The sequence below is a fragment of the Pelecanus crispus genome, chromosome 1 (assembly GCF_030463565.1).
Source record: "Pelecanus crispus isolate bPelCri1 chromosome 1, bPelCri1.pri, whole genome shotgun sequence".
Classification (NCBI taxonomy): Eukaryota; Metazoa; Chordata; class Aves; order Pelecaniformes; family Pelecanidae; genus Pelecanus; species Pelecanus crispus.
The window spans coordinates 227177427-227197063 of NC_134643.1; the positions used below are offsets into that span (position 1 = coordinate 227177427).

Genomic DNA, 19637 nt, shown 5'->3' on the forward strand with positions numbered 1-19637 from the left:
AACAGTGGATATTTTTGGTGAAAAGCGAATTTAAATTTTTCTTTATACCTCTCAAGTGATGGAGATTGAGACTTATGTCTCCTCACAGGCGGTTCAAGGTACCACCGTGGTACCGTGTGGGGTTAAAAGACAGAAAATGCTGTGCGCTGAGCCATCCATCCTGGTGCCTTCTCCTGGCCACCCCTCCAAAGGCCAACGAAGCGGGACCTGGATGTTGCCTGTGGGATTTCAGGAGAGGTTTCCGTAGCTCCGCTTCCCAGGACAGAAGTCCACCAGCCATCATTTGTTTCAGAACTAGGCACAAGCCACCGCCGTTTGCCAAGCCGCTGCCGGACCAGTACCTGCCCTGGGCTCTGCTGGGGGGAGCTTGCCCGGGACTGGGGAGCGCTGCACCCCTCGGCCTCAGCGCCCCGCGGACCGGCCAAGCGCCCCGACGCCCATCGCCCTGTTTTTGGTGCCCCCCTGGGTGCCTCCCGTACCGTACCCAGCTGTCTGCGTGGCTCCCGCAGATTCTCCCCATCCTTCCTGTAGGCCCCCTTTCAGCACTGCAGGGCCGCACTGAGGTCTCCCCGCAGCCTTCTCCTCTCCAGGCTGAACAACCCCAACTCCCCCAGCCTGGCCTCAGAGCAGAGGGGCTCCAGCCCTCGGATCATTTTGGTGGCCTCCTCTGGACCCGCTCCAGCAGGTCCATGTCCTCCTTGTGCTGAGGGCTCCAGAGCTGGACGCAGGGCTCCAGGTGAGGTCTCACCAGAGCGGAGCAGAGGGGCAGAATCCCCTCCCTCGCCCCGCTGCCCACGCTGCTGGGGATGCAGCCCAGGATGGGGTTGGCTTGCTGGGCTGCAAGTGTCCAGTATAGCCGATTCGTTTCCCTTTATCATAAGCGTATTTGATAAGTACTTTGAGATCCACTGAATCATTATTTGTTTAAAGCATAGAATTTCTTAACCAAATACCAGATAAATTTATCGCTGCGAGATTTACCATCCACTTTAAATATTTACAGTTAACTGGATTGTGTTTAGATTACCTGCGCCTAGGCAGAAAAGCAGCTCTGTCCCATTAATAGACTTCATAGGGCCCGTTCGCGTCGTCCTACAGTTTTCTCGGTCCGTGTGCCAGCAGCACCTGGTCAATAAGATGGGGCTTTAGGTTTGGCTATTCCTCAAGGAGCAGCGGCTCTGAACCTGAAAAGCCAGGGAGTGGGATAACAGAGAAATCTGGCTGATCTTACGGCGTCCTACTGCCACTGAAACTCAGCGCATTTATTTATTTTTTCTAATAACCTTTCCATAACCATCTTGTAGGTCCACTAGCAAACAAAGACGAGTGCTCAAGTACTCAAGAAAGAGCTGAAGCGTGGCACAGACAGAAAAATTATAGCTGCCATCAGGGGAATTTATCGAGCTGTTCGCTTGGGTTGGGTTTTTTAAGAGCGGAGGCGTTTTTGTATGTTGTGTTATGCTCTCATGCTTACGGCAGCTGCCCCCAGGCCAGCTTTAGGGGGAACGGTGCCTGTCCCACAACTGTACCCTGAGGTTCTTCTTTCTTGTCTTGTGTCTGAAAACGTCTGCTACCAAACAAGGAGTGCGGCATCACGGATCCGATTAATTCACATAGGGAAATTAAAAAGTTAGCAATTCCTGTGTGTGTTTGTTCTGATATTTCAACTTTAACTTCAACAACTGGCGCAGAATTTACTGAATATGTAGATTTTCTCTTACTTTATAAATGCTTATGTAAGTTGCTGTAAAATTGCTGATTCTCTAATAATGCATGCTGGTTTTATCCCCGAAGTAAAACTTTGAAACTTTGTGTTTCAAAATTGAGGCTTTGAATTTGTATCTTTCATGGTGGGACTCTTGTGCTTAAGACACCTGAGGTTACTGTTAAGTTTTTACTACTGGCCAGCTTTTTACCTTGCTTCTTTAAAACATAAAACTAAGGCAGTGCTGCAAACCCGATGTGCCGTTAATAGTCTTGCAGTCAATGCGTAACAACTACCGTCTTTGGCAAAATTGTGTCTGTTCTTCCTTCTTTCCCCTAAAAAGAAAAGAAGAAAAGGTATAGAAATCAGTTTTCCCCGGTGTACGTTGCTTTTTCCTGCAGCTTTTGCAAGCGTAACGCCTGCCCGGGTTTGCCGGGTCGCGGTCGCCGGTGCTGGGAGCGAAGGGGTGAAGCGGCGCAGGAGCAGCAGAGCAGAAGAGGCCACACGCGAGCAGGGAGAACAGGCTGTGCCAGCCCGTGTGCAGGCGAGGGAGAAGCGCAGCGTGATTTAAGTGGCAATAAACTGGCTGCAAACAATCCGAACTTCGGCTATAAAACCTCTGCTCCGGAGCCTGGCTGTACAGTTGGTCTCTGTCACGGGGCGTTAGATACAAAGCTAAAATAACACGAAGTTCTGGTATGACAGGTTAAGAAGCAGCAAGAAAATTGGGAGTATAAAGATTATCTTGTGTTGCCTTGGCGATACAACGCCCCAAAGGGTCACCCCACCGGCAGCCGGTACGCGCTGTAGGAGCGCGAGCCTTGGCAGGCGGTCAGAGGGAGAAACCAATGCCAGCCGCGATGGGAGAGCGCGATCCCGTCCCTCCTTGCGCAGGCAGCGGTGGCGACAGACGGACGTGTACACGTGGAAAAAACGCCGTCTTTTTCTGCTTGACGTAGGTCCTTGGACAGCGATTGCAGCAGCGGGTCAGAGCGCTGAACGTCGCCCGGTTCTTCTGAGCGTGCGGGGAGCCTGGGGCTGGCGAGAATAACTGCTGCAGGGCAGGGCAGGCTCCCTCAGCTCCTCCGTGGGTGGCCTGTGCTTAACAAGAACTATCCCAGAAAAAGGTATTTTACGCCAGAACACCTCTCGTGTCGTTGCTTGCAGTCTTCCCCAGTATTCTGCCTTAGAAAGGCACTCATTACCCCGGCGAAGAGGGACCTGTCCTGCATCAGTTATTCTTGCCGGCTCCTGAACGCAGAAGCAATAGTCCTGTCTGCTTCCTCATGCTGACAAATCCTGCGTGGTTTACGGTGATTTACAGACTTCCCGTGTCTCTTATAGACTGGTACGTTGGTAGCACCTGTCCGACGCTCGTGGTCCTGCGTGGCAGCGACATATGCCGCGCAGAGCAAGCCAAGCGCGACTCCTGCACCAAGGGCGTTTGATGGAGCTGTGCCAGCGGTACGCGGCACACGCAGTCTGAGTATCGGGAAGATGATCTTGGGGTTTGGGTATATCAGGCTGGGAGCGTGCAGCGCGTGAGCCAGGCTCACACGTGTGCCTGTAGGTGCATCGCTCCGCTACGACCTCGTTTCCCAGTCTGTGAAGTGGATGGAATAACTGGGATTTGAATGAATCCTTTCAGTTGTGTTGGCACTCGGAAGGAAAGAAGAGAAATTAATTGAGCCCAGGAGACGTGTTGCATCCAACGTTAAATGGCTGTGTCGTGGCGGCGTTAGTGCGTGAAATGGCGGGCACAGAGACGATGGCCGTCCTTGCACGCTCCTCGGTGCGTGAGCAGTCACCTCGCTCTGCGTGTTCGCTGCCTCCCCCCACAGACTCTGACACGACCCCGCTGAGGTTTGCAGTAAGATGCAATTTAAGTTGTTTTGAAACTACAATCATTCATTTGCCAAATTCCAGGCGCTTCTGTTAGCAATTTCAGAAATACGGGATGGGTTGGTTGGTTGGTTTTGGGGTGGCTTGGTTGGTTGGTTTTGGGGTGGCTTGGCATGCGTGGGGGGTGGCATCGAGCACAGCGGAACAGCGCGTGTTCTTGAAAGGCACTTCGTGAAAAGCCTCCCAGGGAAACCCCTCTTCCTTGCTAATGAACGTGCTTCATGCTGTTCTTTTTTGAGCAGGTTAATAGTACTGAGAGCTACACTTGTGGAAAAATAATCGGTAGCTTGTGGCAAATACTGGGTTTTTCTTGTGAAGTTTAGAACAAAATGCAACAGCTCTACTTCTTTTGCCCTTTTTCCCCCTCCTCTTTATCTTCCCAAAGTCCATTTGGAAAGTGCAGGACTTCATCCTGCTGCCTGTCTGCTCTGCAAGGTGACGTGCTCGGCACTGCGGGCTGAATCTGAAATACCCAGAGAGCTTTCACAGTCCAGGAAAGCACGCAAACACTTAGTAGAATAGTTAAGTTTCGGAGTAATTGGATTTTTATTCTTTGGATCACTTGGAGGGAATGACGAAAGTGTGCGTTAGAGATGGGAGCCCTGGCGCTGGTTGCAGTTGGTGGGAAGAGGCAAGGTCCTTGCTCAAAGCAGCCAAATTACTCCCGTGGTCTGGGGAGCCCTTCGCTTCTCTTCATAGAATCATGGAACCATAGAATGCTTTGGGTGGGAAGGGACCTTTATGGATCACCCAGCCCAACCCCCTGCAGTGAGCAGGGACAGCTTTAACCAGAGCAGGGTGCTCAGAGCCCCGTCCAACCTGGCCTGGGATGTTTCCGGGGATGGGGCCTCCACCGCCTCTCTGGGCAACCTGTGCCAGTGCCTCACCACCCTCAGTGTAAAAACGTTCTTTCTTATGTCTAGTCTAAATCTATTCTTCTTTAGTTTAAAACCATTACTCCTTGTCCTGTCACAACAGGCCTTGCTATAAAGATTCTCCCCATCCTTCCTGTAGGCCCCCTTTCAGCACTGCAGGGCCGCACTGAGGTCTCCCCGCAGCCTTCTCCTCTCCAGGCTGAACAACCCCAACTCCCCCAGCCTGGCCTCGGAGCAGAGGGGCTCCAGCCCTCGGATCATTTTGGTGGCCTCCTCTGGACCCGCTCCAGCAGGTCCATGTCCTCCTTGTGCTGAGGGCCCCAGAGCTGGACGCAGGGCTCCAGGTGGGGTCTGCCCAGAGCGGAGCAGAGAGGCAGAATCCCCTCCCTCGACCTGCTGGCTACGCTTCTTTTGATGCAGCCCAGGATGGGGTTGGCCTTCTGGGCTGCCAGCGCACGTTGCCGGCGCATGTCCAGCTTTTCATCTACCAGCACCCCCAAGTCCTTCTCCGCAGGGCTGCTCTCAATCTCTTTATCCCCCAACCTGGACTGACATCGGGGGTTGCCCCGTCCCAGGTGCAGGACCTTGCACTTGGCCTTGTTGAACCTCATGAGGTTCTTCGGAGAAGAGCTGCAGGGAAAAGGCAGCTTGGCTGAATTTAGCCTTTGTTACCCATACATTTCTTCCTAGGGATGAAGACGGGAATTCTTCTGGTCAACCTGTATCTTAGAAAGAAAAGTTGTAGGACACGAACAGGCTACGCTCGCATCCAAGCAGAGTTTTCTTTATCGTTTCCTTAAAAGCTTGTCTTGAGCAAAAAGCTGCTGAAGAGGAAGGCTCTTTGTCGAGCGCTGGCCTGGTGCGCTCACAACGGTTGGCATGGGGAACGGGAGCAGGCTGTGAATCAGCTCAAGGTGGGGCTGGCAGCTATTTCTCCGTGCAACACCTAAACTTTCCTTTGCTGAGGGCACTGCGCTGCGAGGCTGGGGAGGCGGCTGTGCTGGCAGCGTGCTGGGCAAAGCAGGTAATGGCAAGGGTGGAGGAAACTGTAGAGGAGAGAAAAGCTGTAATACCAGTGGGCGGGTGGAAAGCAAACCATCTGAACAAGCCAGCCTAGCAGTCTTCTCAAAACACGAAATAAAAGGGATTCAAAATTACGTACCTGCAGCGACTTGCCAGAATCTGCTCCTTAGGAAGAGGATGTTGTGATAATCCATCCGGAATGGGAAATGAGGCCAGTATTAGTCTTGTTTACTTCTTTAGTGTTGAATTTACAAGTTTTCAGGGAATGATTGAACTCTTCTGCGGCGCGTTAGATGACAGATCACATGGTGGTGTTCACGAAGATGAGGGCAGAAGGTGCGTGGATGTCTGCTGAACGGTTGGAGAAAGGTCCTGCCCCTCTCCTCCCACGGGGGAAGCCCCTCCATTTCGGTCAGCGGAGCAGCATCGCTGTCCCTGCTCGTGCAGGTCCAGTGCAGGGCTGGTGGGCAGCTCCCCCCCAGCCCACCGTTTGCTTTACCTTACGTCTTTAGGTTTCCACCTCCCATGTGAACAGCCTGTCCTCAGGCGCCCTTCCCTGTTGGCTCTGCTGATGTGACACATGTACTTTGGCTGTGATCATAGAATCATAGAATCGTTTAGGTTGGAAAAGACCTTCAAGATCATCCAGTCCAACCATTAACCTACACTACCAAGTCTACTCTAAGCCAATCAAGGGTAGACCAGACTAAGCCATGTCCCAAAGTGCCACATCTGCCCGTTTTTTGAATGCTTCCAGGGATGGGGACTCCACCACCTCTCTGGGCAGCCTGTTCCAATTCTTGACCACCCTTTCCATAAAGAAATTTTTCCTAATTTCCAACCTAAACCTCCCCTGGCACAGCTTGAGCCCATTTCCTCTCGTCCTATCGCTAACTACATGGGAGAAGAGACCAACACCCACCTCGCTACAACCTCCTTTCAGGTAGTTGTGGAGAGCAATCAGGTCTCCCCTCAGCCTCCTCTTCTCCAGGCTGAACACCCCCAGCCCCCTCAGCCGCTCCCCACCAGCCCTGTGCTCCAGACCCTTCCCCAGCTCCATTGCCCTTCTCTGGACACGCTCCAGCACCCCAATGTCCTTCCTGGAGTGAGGGGCCCAAAACTGGACACAGCATTCCAGGTGTGGCCTCCCCAGTGCCGAGTACAGGGGGACGATCCCTGTCCTGCTCCTGCTGGCCACACTATTCCTGACACAAGCCAGGATGCTGTTGGCCGCCTTGGCCACCTGGGCACACTGCTGGCTCATGTTCAGCCGCTGTCGACCAACACCCCCAGGTCCTTTTCGGCCAGGCAGCTTCCCAGCCACTCTTCCCCAAGCCTGCAGCGCTGCGTGGGGTTGTTGTGACCCAAGTGCAGGACCCGGCACTTGGCCTTGTTGAATCTCCTACAGTTGGCCTCGGCCCATCGGTCCAGCCTGTCCAGGTCCCTCTGCAGGGCCATCCTACCCTCCAGCAGATCGACACTCCCACCCAGTTTGGTGTCGTCTGTGATCGTAGAATCACAGAAGGGTTTGGGTTGGAAGGGACCTTAAAGATCATCCAGCCCAACCCCCTGCCACGGGCAGGGACAGCTTCCACTAGATGAGGTTGCTCAAAGCCCCGTCCAACCTGACCTTGAACACTGCCAATGATGGGGCATCCGCAGCTTCTTTGGGCAACCAGGGCCAGTGTCTCACCACCCTCCCAGTAAAGAATTTCTTCCCAATATCTAATTTAAATCTTCCCTCTTGCAGTTTAAAACCGTTCCCCCTCATCCTGTCACGATCAGCGACTCTTGTGAGGCTCCCCCTGCCACCCCTTTGGTCATCCCTCACACGGGGGAGCTCCCTGTACCCCATATATTCTGTCTGTCTGTCCAGCGGTGCCTCCCAGCGCTGCCTGTTCCAGTTTGGCTCCAGGCTGGGTGGGAAGGCGCGTCGGGTTTCCCTTGCGCTGCCGGGCTCGGGGTGCTGCGGGACGGAGGACGCTGCCGGCCTCTGCTCCAGCCCAGCTGCCGTCCTGCTTGCCGCGGAGCTGCCGCGGCGTGCCGAGCTCCTGGCCTGGGCTGCAGAGCCGCCGGGCTGGCTGCAGGACCTGTCTCTGCTGGGAAAACGGTGCCGAGTGGCGGCAAAAGTGTTCCTGGAAAGGGTTGAGACCGGAATGGTCAACTGATGGAGGGGAGAGGTGCTACCTGAATTTTAACTGGAGCAGTTTGCCTCACTGAGAAACGCTCAGGGTCAGGATACGAGATGGTGCCAAGCTACTTCATCTGCTTCTGAAAAAAAAAAAAACCCGTAGCTCCTGGAAAAGCGTGCTTGCTCCAGCGTCTGTGAGTTTGCAGGAGAGCTTAGCTTGGACAAGGACGCTATTTCTCTTCCTTTTTTACGTTTGTGCATCTAAGAGATTGCTGCAATATTTGTGTTTCAGCCGTGCAAACAGCCATTCCATCCCCCGCACAGCATGCAGGATTTCCTCCCGAGCTGGGATTGCGTGTTTGCATTGCTTGTTTACATTAAAGCCATTAATACAGCGATCAAGTGCTGGTGGGCCGGGAAGAGCGGTAGCTGAGATGCATCGCTGCTTATGGATTGAACTCTTCAAGTCACAGATGGCATTGATTATTTTTCAGCAGTAGATTATGTTCACTCTAAAATTCCAGAGGTAAATGTCACACTTTAAAAAAAAAAAAGAAAATTAAAAAAATCTTTATTGTGCTAAGGTGTAAAAATCACACACTTCTTCATAAGCTGTAGCAGCATTGCTAAGCCATGATTTTTATTTAACCTATTTCTGCTGAAAGCCTATTCATGTGTTTCTGACAGATGCGAGGTGATTATTCCTCAGCTTCAGGAACTGCAGGTTAAACTGAGGGATTTCCCTGGCAGCCAGACGGCTGCTCCCGCACCGCTCCTGGAGAACCAGAGCAGCTCCCGTCCCCGGCCGCAGGCTGACCCCCCAGCAATTCCCTGCCGCCACTGCTTTGCACCAGTTGCAGCTCAGTCCAGCCTTACGGCGCCGTGTTCATCATCAGTCTGGAGTTTAATGCGGCCTAAAAAAAATTGGTCAGGAAGAAGAAAATGGAGCAAAGCACCATGAGGTTGGGGAGAGATGATTTAAGCAACACGAGTGCTGTGGTTGAATGAGTTATTGCTGCTGCCGCTGCTGGAGCTGAGCTGGGGCAACCGGCCGCGTTCACCCCCCGGCCTGGTGCAGAGACAGAATCAGAGAATCGTAGAATCGTTTAGGTTGGAAAGACCTAAAGAAAGATCATCCAGTCCAACCAGTAACCCAACACTACCAAGTCCACCACTAAACCAATTAAGGGGAGAGTAGCAACCCCACGCCTCCTGGCTTGGTGGCTGGATCATTTATAATGGAAGTAAAAACTAGGAATCATTAAGGTTGGAAAGGACCTCTAAGATCATCACTCCAATCATCAACCCAACACCCCCATGCCCACTAAACCATGTCCCCAGGTGCCACCTCTGCCCATTTTTTGAAGCCCTCCAGGGCTGGGGACTCCCCCACCTGTCTGGGCAGCCTGGTCCAATGCTTGACTACCCTTTCTGTGGAGACATTTTTCCTAATATCCAATCTAATTTCTGGCTCTCAGTCAACCAGAGCAATCCCTACCAGCCACAGACTGCAGCAGCCCGCTTGAGTCACTCCAGAAATCGTTTTTCTGCTAGCGAGGGGGTGGCCCCGTTAGACTAACGCGCTTCCAGACTGATATCACTCGCAGCAGAGTGAGAGCTACAGAGAAACCAAAGATGGGTCGTGAGCAGAAGGAGTCACGGGTTAGAGTCCGGAGCCATAAACGGGGTCAGACTCCGGCACTTTGACACGATAAAGGTGAGCTCCGTGCGATGTATCCCATACGATGCAGTCGGAGCCAGAGCATATGCATCCGTCATCTGTTGTTTGGGGGGGAGTGACCTTTAAAAGCCTCATCTTTTCCCAGTTATGGCACATATCAGCTGTTCTTTGCTTAAAAATAAATAAATGAGAAAACCAAGATCTAAACCAAGGCTTTCTTCTAAAAGGTTTAATGGCCTTCCTATTGTAACGCATCTATTCTTCTTTGGGCCCCTCACTACAAGAAGGACATTGGGGTGCTGGAGCGTGTCCAGAGAAGGGCAACGGAGCTGGGGAAGGGTCTGGAGCACAGGGCTGGTGGGGAGCGGCTGAGGGAGCTGGGGGTGTTCAGCCTGGAGAAGAGGAGGCTGAGGGGAGACCTGATCGCTCTGCAGCTCCTGACAGGAGGGGGCAGGGAGGGGGGTGTTGGTCTCTTCTCCCAAGGAACCAGCGATAGGATGAGAGGAAATGGGCTCAAGCTGCACCAGGGGAGGTTTAGGTTGGATACTGGGAGAAATTTCTTTATGGAAAGGGTGGTCAAGCATTGGACCAGGCTGCCCAGAGAGGTGGTGGAGTCCCCATCCCTGGAGGGGTTCAAAAAACGGGCAGAGGTGGCACTTGGGGACATGGTTCAGTCTGGTCTACCCTTGATTGGTTTAGTGTGGGCTTGGTAGTGTGGGTTAATGGTTGGACTGGATGATCTTAAAGGTCTTTTCCAACCTAAATGATTCTGTGATTCTAGGATTCTATCTCTACAGTTCTAATCTAGCTTAGCGTGATCTCTGCTTTGCTCTGCTGCATTTTGCAGGCTTGTGTCTTCTCCGGTCCATGTCTGCCCACGAGGCGTAGGGCAATATAATCCCTAGATTGTGGCTGCACATGCCTTTACATGATGCTTCATCTAAAGCCTTCGACTAGGAATGATTCCTTTTGGCCAAATCTTTATATGTACGTGTGTGTGTGTGTGTGTGTTTGTATTCTTCTTGATAGTACCAGAATATTCTGTCTGTGGCTTGTAAGCGAACTGTTAAGGAATCCCGGTATCAGTTACGTGACAGCTTCCGTATGTGAAAAAGGAAATGTTGACCTAGCCTATCGTCTGTGCCCGACGGACATATCCTTACAGTCCCTGCTATCGTTCTCCCTTTGCTAGAAAATCCCAAGTAGATCCTTTATTGAAGATGCACAAGGACGTAAAAACATATTTCTAGCCCACCTTCCCCCAAATACTGAATTGTATCAAATCCATCAGTCTTTTTCTCCCAATTAAAACGCCTCAGCATCCTCCTTTACCACTTTTTCATCTGCACCTCATCACATTTTGCATACCTGCAATAACCTTTAGTTTCTGCATCTTGTGTCTTGAGTGAAATAGAGATTCATGGGGAGTGATTTGGGGAAGAGTTAAAGCGAATGTCTTGTGTCCCTGTACTTGATTTCACTAGGGCATAGAGAGATTTGGGGGTACAATAAATATTGTTCCTGCCTCAGCTATGAAAGTCCGCATCCCTCCAAATGGCAGGAGTAAATTTTTTTTTGGCTTTTTATTAGAGGTTTTGACAAGAGGCCTGACACCAGTTTTTACTCTACAGCCTGGGAACTGTCTGTAGACCTCCTCTTACAAGGTGAAGTCTCTGTTCCTCTTGTAACGTACCTGGTTCTTGAGTTTCCTGGGGAAAAGAGATCGGATTTGTACGCTCTTCTGTGCACCCTTTGTGTTTCACATCTTCAGATTCCTCACAAAATCAAGAGAACGCGAGCACTGAGCGGAGCAGAGCGTGTCCAAGTTAGAAACGAACGTATTAATTTATTGTTGAGGAACGGAGCGGTCATATCTTAATCCTTTCCATTTGAAGGACCCACCGCTGTGCCTTTACGTAGTTCTTTCTCTCTTTACTGCCTGTCGGGGATTTTACCAGAGCTCAGTATACCCAGGAAGAGACTTCAAACATGGTCTTTCAGAGCCTTAACTTCGCGGTGATGTGATAAATGCAAATTTCAGATTGAAAAGGCCGGTTGGACAAGTCTCTCTTGCCTTGTGCAAAGCTGATGCTTAGACCTAAGCATTACGAAAAGCGTGTATCTTAATACTTTGGAAAAGCCCTTAAACACCTGCACAAATTAAAAGGAAGGGAAGTGAAAGCCCTACATGTGTATGCCATTTTAAGCGAAGGGTTTTTTTTCCCCCAAAATAATGTTTGTTAATTATATTTTAGGCCGTCAGAGATGAATTTGAGGCTCTGGGGGCTCTTAGATCTATATTATAATGCTGGGAAGGCAGTAATGTTACTTACTAAAATTACTAAAATGGTGTCAAAATTCTGTTGGAATTGCCCTTTCTTAGTTTTTAGCTTTCTCAGTACATATTGTTTGAGGATTTGCTGATTAGTAAACAGTATAAAAATTCTGCTTAGACCATGTTTTTGGTTTTTGTTTAGCACTTCAACCCCCTCTTACTTTTGTGCTCTTACACGCATCCACAATTTTTTATAAGTAACTGTGTTTTGCTAACTGTTGAAAAAAGGGGGTTTCCACATTGAGTTGTAATTCTGATGGGAAGTTTTGCAACTTGACAATTTGATACTTGATCTGCCCCGTCTCTATGATCACAGCCCTATTTTTTCAACAAAGTTATTTTCTTCTTAGCTCTTACATCTTTGTCTTCAATGTTACGTGTATTGCCCTAAAAAAGCACAGCTGTATCATGTATTGCCAGGCAAATCACACATATAATACATTTATAAGATTTGGAATGTCATCATCTTTTGGGTTTTTTTTTTTTTCTTCCCCATTCAAATTGAATAAATGTTGTCAAGGTTCTTTTTTTTTTTCCCTTAAATATTGATGTAGCTTATCTTTTCCCTTTGTGAAACCTGGGCCACAGTTCCTTCTAACATTGTCTTACGTTCTCATGTCCAGCTCTGGTGCAGGCGAAGCGTTGCAGAGTTAATTCGCAGGTTCTTTTGAATTCAGTAGTATCTCTGGTTGTCTTCCAGTAACTCGTCACAACCACCTGAAGGACTTCATGCTGGTGGTGTCCATCGTCATCGGAGTGGGCGGCTGCTGGTTTGCCTACATCCAGAATCGCTATTCAAAGGAGCACATGAAGAAGATGATGAAAGACCTCGAGGGACTCCACAGAGCTGAACAGTCTCTCCATGACCTTCAAGAAAGGTAGGTTTTGTGCATCCACCCAGTTGGAGCATTCAACAGTTGGGCTCAAGCTGCGCCAGGGGAGGTTTAGGTTGGAAATTAGGAAAAATTTCTTTACGGAAAGGGTGGTCAAGAATTGGAACAGGCTGCCCAGAGGGGTGGGGGAGTCCCCATCCCTGGAGGGGTTCAAAAAACGGGCAGAGGTGGCACTTTGGGCCATGGTTCAGTCTAGTCTATCCTTGATTGGTTTAGTGTGGACTTGGTAGTGTAGGTTAATGGTTGGACTGGATGATCTTAAAGGTCTTTTCCAACCTAAACAATTCTATGATTCTATGATTCTATCTTTCCTGCAAGCTTATTCCTCGTTTAGATTTCAGGAAAGATTTTCTTTTTAGCTGTCCTGCTTCTGTGCAGCAGCCACCCAGTGCTGCGTACCAGAGTCAGCACCTTCCTGAGCGACCGTAGCAAACCTACCGACCCGTCTGAACAGCTCGAGTGGGCGCCTGGCTCGTTACCAGGCTACACGTAAAGCTGTGCGCGTGCTCACTTGACCTGCTCTTTGGCGGTGACGTGCTAGTTCTTTGTACTTGCCGTGTGCCACGTGAAGGCCTGGGTGCTAAAAACTCCCTCGCCTTAATACAGTCCTGAAACGTGGCAGTGAAGCCACTTGAGCAAAGTGGCAGCATCCGACACCAGCACCTCCCGCTCCGAGGTGGGCTCCGGCGCACGCTGACGCGTAGTCGAGCCTGGCCGTACGTGCTCCCATGCAGTTTTGTTTCCTTTCTGTGCTGTTTTCATGTTGTGTTTTGCCTGTTTAGTTCCGGTTCTGCCTTAATGGTCGTTAGTGGTTCCAAAAAACAGTTTCTGAATTTCTGGGAAGACTTGACTCCCTTTGGTTTTGCTGCTCTTGGTGCATGAGAGCTCTCCTCCCTACGCTCAGAACTTTGCTGCTTTAAGGAGCGAAACATCCAACCGAACAAAATGGATGGGAGCGCTCCCGCTGCGCTCGACAGTGGCCACTCTTCATTTTGAGCGCGTTGTCTTATTTCACATAGGTACTTCCTATTTATTTACCACATCTAATTATATCGGAGCAGTGAAGCATACAGTGGTTCTACTCCCGGTCTGACTCGTACTGAAGTATATCAGGATCCCCATCCCCTGAAATTCCAGTGTAAATCTGGTACCTAGAGGGGAAGAAGAGCCTCTTAAAGGAGTGCAAGGTAATCCAGCTCGCTCAGAATTTGTCATCCAGGCTGATCAGGTTGTTTCCACCCTGGCTTTTGATGGGGAAAAAGCATGCGGAAACAGCGGAAGCAATCAGAGGAGTTACAACCCTCTTGAATTCTTGGAGCTACATGTAAAAGTCCGTGCTTCCCTGCCTGCACAGTGATACCTAAATCCAGGAGTGTTGCCTGGGAAGAATGAAAAAAACAATTTTGGAGTATTACGTATGACTAGTTGAACTCTAGGCACTTGGGCAAAATACTGGAGCTTCAGGAATGTGACCTCTACTCACAGAAAAGATTGTAATGGTTCCAGTAAAACTACTCATCGGAGAACGGGCTGCAGAAGAGGCCCTCTGTAGAGACAGGAGTCTTCTAGGAAAAAAAAGAGCATTAAAGAGTGTTGATGACAAACCGGTGGGGTTTTTTGGCAATAAGATTTTTTAAGGGCAGATTTAGCAAATAACAGAGCATGGCAGTCTTGGACTGTAACTATTTTTCATTAGTTTTAAGTGTAATTTTGGAGGATAAACCTGAATTTGGCTGCCATATAAGCTGACGGCTACGTTCCCAGTGACTTCTCCGAAAGCGGAGCCTGGCCCCATGCACACTGGCCGCTTACGGGTGGTGTAACGAGCGACCCATGCAAACGCCAGGATCCCGAGGATGTCGATCTGCCGTGGAGACTTTTGCAAGCAGCTGAGTCTTTGGAAACCATATGATGTGCCCACAAGACTGCAGCCGGATTTCTTGCCTACGTGCTCATGACAGCCTTCAGGGAATTGTCCCGCACGTGAGCGTTGCTCGAAAGCCTTTGTTCTTTGAGTGTGATCGCATCGTTTGGAGTCTATGTGGAGGGCAAACACTTGAGAGAGTACCGAGGTGATGGTGCCAAACGGCATGTTCCCCTGGCAGTAATGCGGATACGTGACCTGCTTCCTTTTTGGCATAGAGATAGAATAAAGTGCATTTCCCCTCTGCCTACCATGGAGCCAGCTCCAATCCACAGCTGGTTTCACAGAGCTTTGTGTAATTGCAGGTTGGAAATACCCCAAAGAAAAAGATTTGTTTTTTCTACAGCCAGAAGGACACAGGAATTCCTTCGCAGTGTCCATTTCTTGGAGCAGCAGAGCCGTGCCCCGGGCGGGAGGTCTCTGCTGAGTGTCACTGAAGAGCAGGTCACACCAGAGGTCCAAACGCCAGCTGCCGTGAACGTGCTGTGTGGGGAACGACCTTGGGATCTGCTGCCGAGGGCAGAGCCACGTAAACAAGTAGATGTGCCTGGGAAGTTTAACTAATACTCTAAAGCCAGATAGGAAGAAACACAAAACCATGTGTACTAAGCATAGCTTGAGTCTTAACCCAGAGCAGCTTGTGATGCTTCTGCAGGGTGCGCAGCTTGTCCTCTGCAGAGGGCACTGAGCTGGAGCTTGGGAAGTGGGGGGTGGCCCTTGTGGGGCTTCTTGGCAGAGGATTGATCTAATTCCCCTCTGAAGGGGGGAATACGCCTTTGCTGCTTCATCCTCGCGCCCCAGCAAGGTTCAGCTGTGGTCCTTGGCCCCTGTAGAAATGGCAAAAGCTACCAACAGCATGTTCCCACGGACTTGTTCTGAAATTCTGCTCAGAAACTTCTTTTCTAGAGCTTGAAGTAACCTCCTTTCCTGGCTCGTTGCAATTCAGCGCTGAACAGACCTCCGGAAGGCACGCGATGCCTTTCCAGTTGCCTACCAGCTGCTAGCGCTGTTATTTGATGAACAACTCTGATACGATCTTGAAGAGATAGGAAGGGAAGACTTGATACAAAACCCCATTTTTTTGTTCATCTTCAAAATACCTTTTGCAAACATCCTTCAACAGTGACGGTTTCCAGTCAATTAAATGACCCATCAAGATAAAAAAGTCCATGTCTTTGCACATCCTACTGATGATCGAAGATCTGTATTGAAGATCTGCTGATTGTGTTGAAGATCTGCTCCTCGGTTGTGAAGCCCCCAGACGGGTCTCCATTTCTTGCCCTCATTACAAGTGCACCTCTGAAGGCACTTTGTCGTCTTCTGGAGCTCAGTGCACGTGAAACCAGTGCGGCTCAATCGGCTGGGTTTGAACGAGAATGCACAGACAAAACGTGATTTTGTCCATAACCAACAGAAGAAAATATGGTCTCTGCTGTCAGGAAAAAAATGGTAATAAGGGAAAATATGCTTTTAGAGTGCCTTTGAGAATTATCTTAAGGATAAAATTCCTTACCATTCTGCGTCACAATACAGGGGAATTTCTCCTTTAAACAGAGATATTTTGGTGGTTTGGGATTCTTACGGCCCTAGTATGGAAGAGCTTTAGCACTGATGCACAGGGCAGAGAGCGTGGGTTTATCTGAAAACTTGGAATGTCTTGGCAAGAGTGTCTTCAATTTGGGAAGAAAAACACGAGTTTCTCAACAGAGCTGCAAATTGGAAATGAGCCTTTCCCAAGGAGAGCCAACATCATGGCTGATGAGAGTCCAGCCTGCCCAGTCTGTTTTAAGTGACCATCTGCATGCCGAGGAGGAGCCTGAGGAAGCGAGTCCTTGGCTGGGACAGCGAGCAGCTTCGCTCTTGACCTGAAAGGTAGCGATGGGTCCCTGCTGTGAGTCTGCCCATGGGCCGTGCTCCGTCTCGCCGAGAGCACAACCAAGCGCCGCCCTTCGATACGATGGACACCTCTGCGTGTGCTGCAGCGTTTGTAGCGACTGGGGACCAGGTTTTTTTCCTTTCTCTTAGTCCCCAGCTGCTCCGGGATGAGCGGGAGCCGCTCGGGGAGCCCAGGAGTGCCCTCCCAAGATGTGTTGATGTTCACAGGACAGGTACAGCACACCCGGGGCCAGACCTCGCTGTCCCCTCTCGCCTGCCTCCCCGCACATCACTCTGCTGGTTTGCTCTCCAGTTTGAATGTTGAAGATTTTGAGTGGGAGAAGATTTTTTTGACCTTGAAATACTTTTTCATGACTAAGATGATTCCGTTTGAGGTGATAGGATGGATCTTTTTCTTTTCATTGTATGGATGGTTTTACTTGGTCACTGCAAATCTATCTTCTGCAAGCCGCTACTGGTGTTGCTGGTTAAGCTGATGCCTTGCTAACCTCAAATGTTGCTGGTAGCTTCAGTGTAGATGAGCACGTTATCCAAGATCCCACCGATCCGTAGACAAGCTGCCTGGGCAGGACAAGAGGTGCGTGCAGGGAGAAGGGTCTGGTTTGGGTGGGAAGCAGAGCTTTGCTTCTCATGGCAGAAAACAGGAGTTTCCTCAGCTTGGTCTGGGTAAAATAGTGTTGCCTCTGCCACTCCTACAGTATGGTTTTGTCCAGCTTTTATTGATTTATCTCAGGCTGTGATAACTGAGATTTTTGAAAGAGAAGTTCATGTTGAAAAGGTGGGACTGTTAGATTGATGCACCTGGTTTCTGACAGTGTAAGCCACAACGCTTCATTGTGTTCGATCCAGTAGCTGAAGTACACGTTCTGGAAACTCATCACATCTTGACTTGAAGTTATCCAAAGATGGATGTACCACATTCCTCAGAAATTTGATCCAGGGTTTAATTGTTGCCATTATTTAAAAAAAAAAAAAAATTCTTTATTTGAATCATTTGGCTGGTTCTCGCAAAGGAAGAAGCACTTAAATACTCTTAATTCTTTCATCAGTAGTACTTGTTCAACATGTTTTCTCAGAATCTTCATTATGCAGTGAACCATTTCGTGTCATTTCAGCTGAATATTTGCCAAATCTTTTTTTTTCCCCTTTTACTTGGCAATCGCTGTGTCTCTAGAAGCACATGGCTTTGGGACTGTATTTAAAAGAGGCAGTGCTGCCATTAGAGGTTGTTTGGGTGACAGCAACCAGAGGCTTTACCACCCCTTGTCAGGACAGCTCAGTCCCACGTGGGCCAGGTTCATTCTTGGTGCTGATTTGATTTCACTGAATTTGTGCGAGGATTGGGTTTACACTAGTGCAACTTCCCTGAAATGCAAACGTCGTAGAAACCCTGAACCATCTCTCTGTGGCTGCGGTGGTGTCTCCTTCAGAGGGCTGAGGCTTTCCAGGCTGGATGGCTGAACCTTCCTGAGCCAGTACAAGTGAGCCGTTATTCCTTTGTGTTGCCATATGGAATTCCTACTTACTTAGTTCTGTCATGAGGAAAAATAATAACTTCCAGGCAAGATTAAGACATGTCTAAATTCGAAGGCTTTTGCAAGGGGAACACGCAGATGACCCATCTGGGTGGTCATACCTGCTCAGGCAGATTTCCCCTCCTTTTTTTTTATTAAAGGCAAAGGTCTTCACTTCTGTAAAAACACTGAAAATGCAAATTCATTTGAGGCTTATTAAAGGCAATCTTGGTGTGCTTTGGAAAATTAAGAAAATATGTACTGAGTATTTAATAAAAGTTGAGACCATGGAGTTGACAATTTAATTTCTTCCCGGGCACGGTGAACTTTCTCCTTGACTTCCCAAATACAGACCTCTGTTGACATTAACATAGAGTAAATAAGAGCAGGGCTGGTCTAGATTGTGGCTGGCCAGCCCTGGCACTGTGGACTCCTTCAGCTGCATACAGGTAGCCCGACACGCACAGCATTGGGCTCTTGGTCTCTGTGTGTTGCAGGCTGCAGAAGGCTCAGGAGGAGCACCGCTCTGTGGAGGTGGAAAAGGTGCACCTGGAGAAGAAACTGCAAGACGAGATCAGCATCGCCAAGCAGGAGGCACACCGGCTCCGAGAACTGCGGGAGGGCACGGAGAATGAGCTGAGCCGGCAGAAATACGCTGAGCAAGAACTGGAGCAGGTGAGGGTTCAGCCAGATGGCCGCGCTTACATACGAGATGCACCAGCAAGAGCAGTAGGCAGCTCCTCGCTCTGCTTCATCCTTCTGAGAAATCCAGTGATGTTCTGCTTATAATGCTCTTCCGCCTTTGCTTTTCCACTCCCTTTGTGGAGGAGAAGGTCCAGGTATTTCTGCCACTGCGCCACGTTGCACGTCCCCCGTGCTCTGTGGCAGTGCTGCTCGTGTCTCGGGTAGCAGGGACCGTGCAGGTGCCGTCTCAAGAGCGATGTGCTGCTACTGCACGCCGTCCCAGCTTGCCCTGCAGAAGGAGAGGTGTTGAACTTGACCTGTAGTTACACCCCTCTGATGACTTCTATCTCCCACTCCAAACCATAAGCTCATTCTTTTTTTCCTTTTGTATCTATTCACGGGTTTAGGAGAGATTTAGAATGAGTGTGGTTCTGCTTATCGTGTTTTCTTGTGGATCAGAGAGGTGCACGTCGGAAATTTCCTTCCAAGGAAATTTAGCACTAGATTAGAATCTATACAGCAAGGTTAGAGTCGTATGCAACTCTCAAAAACATTAGTTTTAAGTTTAGACTAGCAGGAAAATACATCCCCAAGTTACATATTGCAACGTAGGCCTAGGCAGAACATTGTGTATAATGCTGCTGCAGGCAAAAATGAAACATGTTTGGTCTAGAAGGGTACACAGAGCATTTGTAAAATAATTTGTCGTAGGTCAGAAAAAGCATTCCAAACCCTACATCTAAAAACCCTGAGACCTATAGCAAAAGCTATAGGGAAACAGCGGAAATCAAGGACATTGCTCGTGTAGCACCTGCCTGCAGTAACAGGCGGCAAAGAGCGAGCAGCTGGGAATTTCACCTCAAAACTGCCCTTTGGCAAACCTACAGAGAGTCCAAAACCGCAATTCCGGTTGCTGCTTCCTATGTCACCTGAGGGAGAATTCTTACCTGACTTCAATTTATATATCAGTTTAAACTGAAATTGCGTGAGCCAGAATTGCATGGGCCAAGCAAGTACCCTGGATATTCTGAGGCCACGAGCACATCCTCCCAACGTGACCGTGCGCAGTCTTTT

General features: G+C 49.6%; 1 protein-coding gene across 4 annotated transcripts in view; it reads left to right on the forward strand.

The window, feature by feature from the left end:
- Positions 1–19637, forward strand: part of STIM1 (stromal interaction molecule 1) — a 117093-nt gene that overhangs the window by 75686 nt on the left and 21770 nt on the right. For all 4 annotated transcript variants that reach the window (XM_075716660.1, XM_075716665.1, XM_075716673.1 and 1 more), the window contains 2 exons: positions 12353–12530; positions 18377–18554. In XM_075716660.1, the coding sequence (XP_075572775.1) occupies positions 12353–12530; positions 18377–18554 (356 nt within the window). The remainder of the gene's footprint in view (positions 1–12352; positions 12531–18376; positions 18555–19637) is intronic.